This window comes from Octopus sinensis, linkage group LG4 (assembly GCF_006345805.1).
Source record: "Octopus sinensis linkage group LG4, ASM634580v1, whole genome shotgun sequence".
Lineage (NCBI taxonomy): Eukaryota > Metazoa > Mollusca > Cephalopoda > Octopoda > Octopodidae > Octopus > Octopus sinensis.
In genome coordinates this window covers 57,501,658-57,514,493 of record NC_043000.1, presented here as the reverse complement: position 1 = coordinate 57,514,493, position 12,836 = coordinate 57,501,658, and the positions used below count along the sequence as shown (strand labels likewise).

Below are 12,836 nucleotides of genomic sequence, written 5' to 3'. Positions count from 1 at the left end.
ATTATGTCCCCAACACCAGCTTAATGATAAAATTTTACTAGAATCATTTTCGGTATGAATTGAAACAAAGGCAGTGAATTTTAACAGGAAGATTGAGGGAGGTGTTGCAAAGAGCTAGCAGTTTTCCAGTTATGTATATTAGCATCATGAGTATCAGCCCTAGAAATAATAATTAAAAGAAGAAAAAAAAGCATTTGAAGAAAGATAACTCTTTTTACAATTTTTTTTTATTTACATTATTTCACAAGTAAATCTTTCAGTTTATGTACACTATTGAAAAATAAATTAGAAAAGGTCCAGATATTTCAGAACTCAGCATCAAGTGTGAATGTGTGGTTCGATCCAGACATGACGCCCATTTTTTGGTATTCACCAACTCTCTTCTCAAAGAAATTAGTCTTTCCCTCCAATGAGATGTGTTCCATGAAATCGAATGGATTCTCAGAGTTGTAAATCTGCAAAGAAATGTAAATCCCACATTAAAATTGTGCACAGGTTTTTTCTCATAAAATATAAACACATTAACCACTTTTGGTAAAATCTTAACCTTAGAGCTGATTCTTGATCTACTACATCACCCTACTTGCTCTTGCAATAACCATCCATAATCAAATACAAGTTTTATTACATGAAAATAAAATTAAAAATTTTGATAAGACCCAGTTAACCCATTCATTACTGTATTTATTTTGAGATACTGTGTTTCTTTCAATTACTTTAAATATAAGAAAGAATTTAGTAAAATAACATAGTAATCATTAAGCTAGTGTTAGGAACATAAATTGTGACTAAGGTTTGGTGGAAGAATTTAATTCAAAATTTATGACACATTTGTACTCGGAGCCAGTTTCAGCCAGGCTGGTAACGAAAGGGCTAAGAAGATGGAATGTTCTAGTTATGATAGAAAACCTGTTTCACTCCAACCACTGATGTTCAACTATAAAAAAAAAAAAAAATTTTTTTTATAAAAAAAAAGCTTACCTTCTGACAATTGAGTTCAACAAGAAGTCTGTCTGCAACAAATTCAATGTAACGTTTCATTAAGTCACAGTTCATACCAATTAAATTACAAGGAAGTGCTTCGGTAAGAAATTCCTGCTCAATCTTAACAGCATCAGTGATGATCTCATAAACTCTCTCTTGTGATGGTGGATTAGCTAAGTGTTTGAACATAAGGCAAGCGAAGTCTGTGTGGAGACCCTAAAAACAGAATAAAAGGGGAAAAAAAGTTTATTAGGCAGCTGGATTAAGTTGTACACAGCACTTGGTAATGTTACGTTTTAGCATTGGATTATCCCCCTTTGACAGAATGTTGCTTAGCCTAGACATTGATATGATTTGATCCAGACTTGACAACTGTCAAACATATTCATGTAAGTCATTTCAGTGTAAAGAACATCCAATATGTCCAATAGGAGTAATTTAAGAGATGCGATTGCCAGCAGGCCTCTACATGGATTCATGTCAGATTAAGTTATTTAATATACATAAAATTACAAAGTGTCAAAAAGATTTGTGTGCATGCTTCATTAACTAACTGGCTCAGATGCACGTGTTAAGTCTATGTGTATACATTCAGTTTGAAGGGTAAGAATATATGCAAATGTGTGTGTGCATCATATGCATGCCTATATACATAAATGTCACATGGAAACGTCGAATGTAAAGGCACATTCTGCAGTCCACTGCCCTGATTGGATTCATTATCAGCATCACCGAATTTAAAAACTAATATTTTCACTATAAAAGATATAGTTATGATGGACTCACATGATTGTTTATTTTTACAATGACATTGTAGGGTGTAAGAGGCTGGATCTGGCCAGTTAGAATATTTAAATACTAAGCTGTAACTTGCTTTTTTTCAATAGGATACAAGAAGAAATATTAGAAATTTTATTTTCCCTAAATTCTTACTATTATCATTTAGCCTAGAATATAATCTTAGGATGAATTATCTTGCAATCAAAATAAAACTTACCTCATCTCTGCTAATTAATTCATTGCTGAATGTCAAACCAGGCATGATGCCACGTTTCTTTAACCAGAAAATAGCAGCAAAAGAACCAGAGAAAAAGATTCCTTCTACCCCAGCAAAAGCAACAACACGCTCTGAATATGGGACCTTGTCAGAAATCCATTTCAAAGCCCAATCGGCTTTCTTTTTAATGCAAGGCATTGTCTCTATGGCATTGAACAAATAATCCCTGAAAGGCAAAACTGAAGTATAAATACTTGGACACGAAAACATACAAATAGTTATTTAGCCTCTAACCTATGATCAAAGCAAACCAGCAATGGCCACTTTGTATAATTTCCTTAGTGTACCTCATACAAGAGCAGTGTAACATATTGTATGCATACATTAACATGTTAGGTCAGTATATGTTGATAATTTTTACTATAATTTCAAACAATGAGCAGATTTCTATATAAAATCTGCTATGAACAAGTAAAACAACTGGGATGCAGACTTTACTATGTGGTCAAATATAGCTGAACAATGACATGGCCACAGGACCAATCTCACTGGGAGCCTCAAAGTCAACCTGACCAGTGCATGAGCGAGATTTGACAAAACTGCAGAACCAACTACAAATCAGTACATCAAGCAAAAACGCCTTGTAATATAGTAATGCCGACACAGCAATTCAATAAAATAAAATACTAGACTAAGTGCAAAAATGGAGGGGCTTTGCAATATAAGTGACACTATTACATAATTGTTTAAATGCCTTTTGAAAAATAGAATTTAAGTCCTTCCTACTTTAGTAAATGTAGTGATACATGCCACTAACTATAAATACCCAAATTCGCCTTGCAAGCGATAAGCAATTCCAAGATAAAATGGAGAAATGCATAACACACATACCTCTGTTTAAAATCTTTAATGTATGTATCAATAAGGAGACTGTACATTTCAGAATGGATATTTTCAATAGCAATTTGGAATGCGTAAAATGAACGTGCTTCAGAGACTTGGATTTCCTGATAGAACCGTTCAACCTATGAAAAGAGTTCAAAACAAAAATATTAGGGCAATTTTTTTTTTAAATGTTAAAATGAAGATGTAAATTATGTATTTTTATGACTATCACATAGCATGTATCGCTCCAGCACAGCAACTACCACAATCAAACGTCACCAACTAACAAGCAGCCCATCTCTAAACCCATGTTATCATAAACATGACCAATTTATCACTAACTTTGTAGAAAGGAAAAAACAGGCGTAACAATATTTGGCTCTTTTCTTAACATTTTGACATTACATGAAACGCCATGAGAAATAGCTTATTTGTCTTTTATAAAAATTGCATATTTCTGTCTTAAAAAAGAAAAGCCTATACTTAGGCTACACAGAAAACCTAACACTTTATTCATGCTACATGGCACCAATTAGCATATTTTTGTTTTCATTTACTGATCAACCTTTGATATAGCCACCTTAGCTCCATTGATGACAATGTAAGCCTAAGGGTAATGTACATTAATCAGGCGAAAGGATTAAAGAACCAAATGAGCAGCATTTGAACAATTTTGTACACAACTTACCAAACAAATCAGAAATTTTATTTAACATAAACGATGGCAGGAAAAAAAATTGGAATGCATGCATTAATCTTGCTGCTGCTTAGATCTAAAGACCTGATTACATAGGTGTGCTGAGCAACTGACTTTTGCACAACTCATTGCAATAGAAACCCAGAATGGAAACTAATCCTTTTGATACAAATTCCAACTAAAGACCATCCCTGATTCTAGGGTAAAAACTTCCTATTTTAAATTCATTTAAATTAAAACTTTGGTATTCTTCATCATTTTCCCCAATTAATTGAAAGAAACAGTGCATTTAAATAGAAATATGATAACAATGAGTAAAATAGCATAAATCTTGAAATTAGAAGTCTCAAATCCTTTTTGTCTTTTTTACCTCTTTTGTATATGCTTTAATATAGATTTAAAAAGTTAAGGACTAAAAATATATCATCCATTTCATTGCACCAAGAGCAATGATGATTAAACCACTTCAATATCTAACAAATTCACAATACAAGATCATGCAATACAATCAAAAACAATGCTCTCCAGGACAGCATATCTTACCAAGTTTTCATTGACAATTCCATCACTTGCAGCAAAAAAAGCCAAGACATGAGAAATGAAATGCTGTTCATCAGTTTTTAATTTCTCCCAGTGAACCAAATCCTTCGATAAATCAACCTCTTCTACAGTCCAGAAAGAAGCAACAGCTTTCTTATACATGCTCCATATGTCTTGATATTGAATAGGAAACATTACAAAACGGTTTGAGCTTTCTTGTAACAGGGGCTCTACCTCAACTTTCTTAGTCATTTTCTCATCCTTCTTGAGGATCTAAAGTGAACAAAAAAGGATAAAAACATATTCAAAATATGAATGTCAGATAATTGAATTGTAATTCCACACCCATGCAAGTTTCTATTCTTTGATTTAACATAACTGGAAATATCCATAAACAAGTGATTAACCCCAAATGAACAATAGATAGAAATATGAATTTGAATTGGCTGGCATTTTACTCTTCAGTGTTATCAACCAATCTGTTTACACAGAAGAATTGCTTGAGGGGCTGGTTTTTAAGCTCAGTCTTCTCATCTAACAATCACTATTATTACCTATAGTGCACACTCAAAGCAAGAGCGGCAACGACAATACAAACTATAGAAAAAAGCCCTGGAGCCACCCCAGTAACTCACCTGCCCCAAATATAACACTATCATCAACCCATCTTGAAAACTGTCATAGAATATATAGATATGTTAAAAGACAAAAATAAAAAATCCTAACTAATAAAAATGGGCAGCCACAAACTGCACTAGGTAGAAAGTTCAGTGAACTTAATTTCATATTAACTAAGACACCCCACTACTAATGTTCTTGTTCTAACAAACTATTAATGATAATTCATGATTCACCAATAAAGTTTTGAAATTGTAACATTACCTGCTCTTGAGGAACAGTAATAATATTCTGAAAAGAAAAAAAGAGGAAAAATTATACAACAAATTAATGGTTACAAAAGTTATATTGGCACAAGGTCACAAATTAATAGATTTCTACAACTGTAATATAAAGCATCAGCTGATACAGAGCAATGGTTCTCGACCATTTTTTTTTTACCTATGGACTCCAATTTCTATGGCATTCTTTCGGCATTAGCAGCATAAATGTCAAACTATCAGCTGGACCGTTCATTAAGTTCTGTAAATTTTTTTTATTACCTCCCACTCGCCTTAGCAAAGGCAGAGGTATTGTTTTCAGACATTGCTTGTTTGTCTGTCTATGTACAAGATATCTCAAAAACCACTGGATGGGTTCAGATGTAACTTTCAGGGATGTTTGGCCTTGTGACTGGCATGAACTGATTAGATTTTGAGATCGATCTGGTACCAGACAAGGACTATTTTTCATTGAGAGGACGTTGGTGTTGCCTTGGTAGAGGTTTGCACTGAGTGCTTGTTTCCATGACATGGAAGGCAACATTTGCTTTGAAGTGAGAAGAGAAAGTGAAAAATGTATGTGTATATGAAAGAGTGGGTATACGTCTATTTGTGTGTATGCATGCACTGTGTTCAGCTCTATGTATCTGTAGTCAGTCACACACACGTGCACCTATTATCTTTCATATACACGTACATACATAAATACATATGCAGACATCTTTTTTGAATGCGAGAGTGAAGGTGTGTTCTCGTATGCATTTTTTTTTTTGCATGTATATTTAAGTGGCTATGGTTCGTTCTTACCTGCTTCATTTGTTTCACAAGAGACAGTCAGGAGTCTAAACTCTTCAGCATAAATTTCCCAGGGCTAAATAAAACTGTCCAACACTTTATATGTACCTGTTTAATCTAGAGTGTAGGAATCACACACATACATACAAGTAAGCTGAGAATGGATGTGGGCCCAAGATGGGTTCACAAGGAAAACTAAATAGAATATGCAAAGGCAATGGCTCTGGTAAAAAAAGGAAACCAAACTAGTCTGCAAGTTCTATGTAAAGGGTACCTGCTGACATTGGGACAGGCAGCAGATTTGCTCAACCCAAATCCCATATGAGCAGTACTCATTCCACTTGCCCAAAGACTGGGAAGAACAGCATCCAACAAGTCAGGTCACAAGATACAATGCCACCACCACCATGAAAATATGTGGATGGTGAACAGTCTCTTTTTGGAGGTTGCACAAAAGATTGCTAGGCAGTTGACCTGGCTTCAGACATCTAGTGCAAGGAACACATACCAATATTCACAACCACCTCAAACAAAAAAGGATCCAGGATGGGCACAATGTGTGTTACTAGCCAAAAAGGCATGCTGGTCCTATGGAGGATATTTGTTCTCAGCCGTTTGGACTACTGCTCTCAACTGTGGTCACCCGACAGTGTCAGATTAATAGCAGAACTGGCGCAGTTAAGCAACATTACACAAAGAAGATTGCATCAATGGAATAGCTGAGCTACTGAGAGAGCTACGACTACTCCCTAGAGCAGACAGGAGAGGTATGCAGTAACATACATGTGGGAGATACTGGATGGGCTGGCACCAAGCTGAAATTGAGTAATACCAGCCCCCAAATTGGACGTCACTGCACTCTTCTAAAGGAACCAGCTGTCCCACCAAAAATGAGAACCATATACTGCAATAGCTTGGGATTCAAAGGCCAACAGTTATAACACCTTGGCAAAACATATAGCTCTCCATGGAGTGGGTGTAGGTGTTTTCAAGAAACAACTTGACCTCTTGCTATCCAAGATCCAACAGGAAGCAATATCAAGGCAATAAACTCAAAGAGCAATAGTGTCAAACTCCTTCACCAAAAGCCAATCATAGGATTGGCCATTTAAAAGGCAATTACACTGGCCACAGCTTTAGGGTTGAAACACAAAATTGTGTAAGTGTATATGTGTGTTTATGCATATGTTAATCCTAAAATGTCAGTTTTATTTAGCTCTGGGAAATTCAGAATGCTAAATAATAAACTTCTGACCTTTTATGAAAGAAATGAAGCAGGTAAGAACGAACCCTAGCCCCTTATACATTAATACTACAATTAGAGCTGAAAACCACGCACGCACGTGCTCTTTCATAAACATTTTTCTTTCTTTTTTTTTGCTTATTTGTAATCTCAGACATCTTAAACATAAGCCAAAAAGCATTTTTCAAGGAGAGGTGCGATTCTGCATTAGCCCCCATCATTCACTTTCTCCTTTCATCTCTCACTTCAAAAGCAAATTAATGCTGTTAAAGCCGAAAGAATGCCATTCCTATTTTACTCAGGTGGACCTTCAACAGCCATTCGATATTTTTAAAAATCTCATTTTTAGAATTAAATGTTAATAGGAATTGTATTTAAAAAAATCGAATATTTTGTGTATTGTAAAAGTGTAACCAGTTTATTGCACACGAATTTTAACAAAAACTCTTTAACACTTTCGGGAGCATGCCGGTTTCAATTTTCAAACAAAACTGGAGCAGTTTAGAAAAATTAATGATGTTTATCCATAACTTATTGTCCCACTAAAGTTTGCAGCATTCAGAAATATTAGGTACGTAAGAAAACATTAGTCAACAGAATCAATGTACAATGTGAACTTCCGTTTCTCAAGGACAATGTAAACACTGAATTACACGTGTTTCCTTTGTGGAGAGAAGAAAAATACAGAATGAAGTGACTTTTCTTGTGCATCGAGTTCCACTAGCTCAATTAGTTTTGACCAAAAATTGTTTATAGGTGTGCATGTATGCATTTTATAAAAAAAAACAAATGAAGGAAAAAGAACTTCATTGGTTATTGCCGATTTATTTAAATAAGCACTCACTACTCGACGAATATGTGCACTTTCCATCAATCTCTCAAGTCACGAATTGACCGATGCCTCAGTGTGTATATAGTACATAGTGCTCGGTTCAATTTACAACTAAAATTCCGGTTTGACCAGCAACTGAAAATGGAGGCTGGGATGAAGCAAAACAAACATTTGGCAACACCGGAAAACATTTAATTTAGATAATACAGTCCTGTATAGCCGCTTCTAGAATAGCCACGCACATAGATGATATTCTTTTCTACTTTAGGCACAAGGCCCGAAATTTTGGGGGAGAGGCCAGTCGATTAGATCGACCTCGGTACACAACTAGCTCAGGACACTTGAGTAAATAATTCATAAGCTCGGTATCCTGTCGTTGGCGAGATAAGTCAGAAAAATATGAAACACTATCTGGGCGGAATTCTGCTTTAATCACGCCATTCATATCACCCCTCATTACTTTCATTGTTTGATAATTTCAGAAAACTTTTGTCAATTTGTGTACTACACACGAGAATTCATACGATTATACAAAAGCGACCACTTGATACTCTCCTCGTTTGTCTCTGACGATGGTCTACTGCTAAGATTTAAGCAAAAAATTCGGACTGTCCTTATCTATAACTGGTAAAAAAAATTTTCAGTCGTATGAATTCCCGTGTGTAGAATACAAATTCGCAAAAATTTTCTGAAAATCCCAAAATAAAAAGTTGGGTTTGTATGGGGTACTTAAAACAGAATTCCGTCACCATCTGTTTATATTCGTTTGAGTGATGCCAAATTTTTTTTTTCCATTTCAATCCCACTATAGTACCTTGGGCAAGTGTCTTCTATAACCTCCAGTGGATCGGGTAGATGAAAAGTGAAAGAAGCACGTCCCTCCACCATTGCTTGATAACCGATGTTGATGTGTTTACGTCCCCGCAACTTAGTGTTTCAGAAAGAATGACCAATAGAATAAGTACTATGCTTACAAAGAATGTCATGGATTTGATTTCTTCGACTAAAAAAACCTTTAAGGCGGTGCTCCAGCATGGCCGCAGTCAAATGACAAGTAAAATAAATAATATATACAAGCGCGCGTGCAGATATAGCTACTTATAATTATGGTAATAAAGGCTTCATCATTCGAAAATGACAATTTTAACGAAATTATTATGTAATTGTATAAATACAAATATAAAAATCAGAGAAAAATTTTAGAACATTCGAAAATTAGGGTATCTAGTTATGCAATCACGGAAAACGTTGAACGTATAAAAGGATGCCATAGTTCGACATCTTAAAAGGATGTATATTCAAGAAATTTTTTTAAATGGTTAATTGCGTTTCCATTTTTTCCACCGGGTGCGGATCTAGATATTAACTGTTAATTACCTGTTGTTGACTTTCTCCGAGTACTTTTCTTTTGGATGGTGAACGATGCATGGGCACCTGGAAATGAGAAGAGATATGTCATCAACTCCAAGAATAAACGACGAAAGCGGTGCAAAAGATAAATGAACTTGAGAAAAAGATGTCCGGACAGAACACGCCGAGTGATTTCTATAAAAGCTGAATCGACTATTTCAGCTTTGAGCTTCACATGACTGATGTCCAATAACCAACCGAGTCTAGAAATTCAAAGGTGCTTTCTAACTACAACATTTAAAATTTTCGTACTTTCGCTTTTACGTATTAGGCAAGTAAGATAAGGTTTTTGCTAAGTTCAGATTGCTAACCAAGGGCGACAAGAGGCATATGAGTTAAGTTTGGCAAGAACTTTCATAACGTATAGTTTATGAAATTTCGCATATCATATTTATGAAGGTGTAACAACTACGATTATTTACATTTGACGGATATTTGTCCTCATCTTTTATGTGTTAACAAGAGGACAAATATCCAAAGTACATAATTCCTCATCTCTCAAATAATACGATTATGCTGGCAAATTTTTTCCAATCAATTTTTCAAAAGCACTGGCGATTCTTCGATATTGTTCTAGTGTCGGTATACGAAAACGACGCCATTCACCCTCTTCAGCCTTAGCTTCTTTATCTGTCTATACCAATAACGAGGGACTGCCAAGGTACCTTTGAAAACACTCAATCTGTTAGTTATCATTACACAAGATATTCAGGATACTGATCGCAGGATACACACACACAAAAAAAAAAATCACTCTTTAAAAAAATTTTTTTTCAACACAAACCCCACTTTCCGGCTACGGGGAATACGAATCTGCAAAAAATTTGGCAAAAATCAACATTTCTAAATTACCCCCACCCCCATTTCCTTATTTTTAACTTTTTTTCAAAATATGCGGAAAAATACGGACATCATGATTCGGACTGAAATTTCAAAACATTTCTGTACATACGGTTATGGTTTTAGGGTTAAGGAAAAGTCAAAATTGAAGGGGGGGGGGGGGCACAAGGCCGATTTTGGGCAATTTTCCCCGAGCCTTTTGTATCTGAAAACGGAGTTTTTTTGGCAGAAAAAAAATTACAAAAATAAACAAATTTGGGAGAAAATGGGGGTCTACTAGCGAACACTGGTCCCGGTGCGCGCACACGCGCAAGCTAGTCGTAAGTAGTCGATCCCGGACGCGCGACTGCGCGCACCAGGACCAGTATTCGCTCGTAGTACCAACGTCTTCAAGTGTAGCCCCGAGTGGATTAGGTAGACGAAAACTGAAAGCCTGTTGTGTTTGCCTCCGCTGCTTGACAACCGGTACTGGTGTTTACGTCCCCGTAAATTAGCAGTTCGGAAAAATGTTACCAAGCTTCTAAAAAAAAAAAAAAAAAGGTACTGGAGTCGATTCAGTCGACTAAAAAAGTTCAAGACGGTGCCCCAATCGTATTTTAAACCTTCGAAAACGCATTGTTGCAAAATTTCAGTCATGAAGGAAAACACTACGGTGGAATATATCCAATTTGAGGCCCCACTCTAGATTTTTTTTCTTCAGCTTTTTCTTAATCTTGTATTTTATTGAAATTTTCCATTCAAGTTTTTCTAAGGTGTGAATTACGATTGTGTTGAATTAAAAAATCTTTTATAAGACGGGATACACCTTTCCATTTGTATTAAAGTAAGCTGAACTCTGCTTAATGTATAAGGAAATGATCATTAGCAAGTCATTGAATGTTTAAAAAAAAAAAAAAAAAAAATCAAAGCATGAGCTTTTCTTAGTTAAAACAAAAGATTAAAATTTTTTTTCTCTAGTTTCAGCTCAGAGCTGTGGCCATGCTGATGCACCGCCGTTTTGCTACACTGTTATTACTCAGAGCCTCCTCTAATATGTGGCACTTGGTGAAGAATGGAGTTTGATATAGGCTACCTTAATATCGATACATCTTAATCTACACCTTCGAAAGTGATCTCAGTAAAATTTCACTTAAAAAATATGTATTAACAAAATCGCAGATGATACGCGGGATTCTGCATATCCAGAATTTGGGAGATGTGGCTTTTTCTAGTAAATCGAACATTGGTACTGCTAGGTTTAAGTCTGGAAAAAAACAAAATTCGGGAAATATATAATCACTTCAGTTTTGTTCAAGATAGATAGCATTTCTGTAGTTCGTTCCGGAGTGCTCGAGTAGAAACTTGCAAAATCATATACTCAAGACTCCAAAAATGACATTAAGTAGTATCAGATTACAATTAAATCGAATATTTTAAAAGTAGTTCTTAAATGCATGGAAATTGCAGATTCTTTACATAGGTTCTAAGAAATGAGTTCGGGCTTCAAGCATTATATAGATAATTATCAAGATAATTTTAGCTTCACAAATTCAATTGCAAATATTTAAATAAAGAACAAAACAAGGGCTTAGGAATCAGACAAATACTTCATTAGAGCTGGAGAGAGAGGAAACGAATTTTCCCTCCATAAATCGTTATCTATTTAAGCCAAAATGCTTGCCTTAATGAAAATTGATTCAGAAAATATATCGGATAAATAATTTGAGAATCGGAAAGTGTGATGTGAAGAAATTCAGATTAGCGTTATTATATAATCTTGATCGTTAGTTACTTGTTGACTTTTGGAGGGAAACCATTTGGCGGAATTCTGGTTTGAGTACCCCATATAACCTCAACTTTCTTATTTTGGGGAATTTTCAGAAGACTTTTGCGAATGTGTTTAACACGGGAATTCATACAATTACGATAAATTTTCTCTTTTTTAATTATTTAGACTCCCCCACCCCACTCCACCGCCGAAAAAAATCCTAAAAGTTCCACGTTTTCGTTTCTTTTTTCTTTAAGCTTAAAACAGTCCAAATTTCTGGCTATAACACTAATTCGCAAAAATTTTCGGAAAATACCAAAACATAAATAAGTTACGAGGGTTTATATAGGATGCTTAAAACAAGAATTCCGCTGAAACCATTTCCTGCAAGCCTTTGTATTCTCTGGTATGTTTTATTTTGTAACTGCAGGGCTTGCCTCGATTCCACAAGAAGCTTGAAATTATCTGCTAAATTTCAAAGGCAATTATTTAAGTTGATTACAAATTTCAGGTTTCCTCTAAAATCCTCCAACTCAACAAAGAAAACTCAGAACTGTGAAACTGTAAAAAAAAAGAAATAGAGAAACAATTGAAAATGCAGAATAGGAAATATACTAAATTAAAAATAAAATAATATATACCTGGTTCTCGTCGTTTATGCTCATCTTGTAGAGGACAGGTTCTAAGCTCATTATGATGGTAGAGAAATAATGCAGAGATACGGCAATACGAAAAAAGTGTACAAATAATTAGAGAAATTGGAATGGATAATGAAATTTAAAAGTTATTTCGTGATAGATATTCGAATTATCGAAAATAAAGAGAAAGATTAAAATGCCGAAATAAGCGAAGGGGATTGGAAAGACAAAAAGAGAAGTGAGCTTAAGGAATGAGCTCCGATAGAAAATGCGAATCGGACGACGGCTAGATTGTATATGCGATATCAGTAACACTTAGCGATTTAATATAACCGCGTTTACTGACGATT

At 35.1% G+C, this 12,836-nt stretch overlaps 1 protein-coding gene across 1 annotated transcript; it reads right to left on the bottom strand.

Annotated features, from left to right (window-relative positions):
- Positions 1-207: 207 nt before the first annotated feature.
- Positions 208-12,776, bottom strand: LOC115210348 (ribonucleoside-diphosphate reductase small chain). Its single transcript, XM_029778888.2, has 8 exons — positions 12,490-12,776; positions 9,229-9,285; positions 4,986-5,012; positions 4,107-4,376; positions 2,873-3,006; positions 1,982-2,207; positions 982-1,200; positions 208-455 (listed from the first exon to the last, which is right to left on the bottom strand). The coding sequence occupies exons 1-8, from the start codon at positions 12,538-12,540 to the stop codon at positions 306-308; spliced, it is 1,134 nt and encodes a 377-aa protein (XP_029634748.1). The 5' UTR covers positions 12,541-12,776; the 3' UTR covers positions 208-305.
- Between the last annotated feature and the right edge of the window lie 60 nt (positions 12,777-12,836).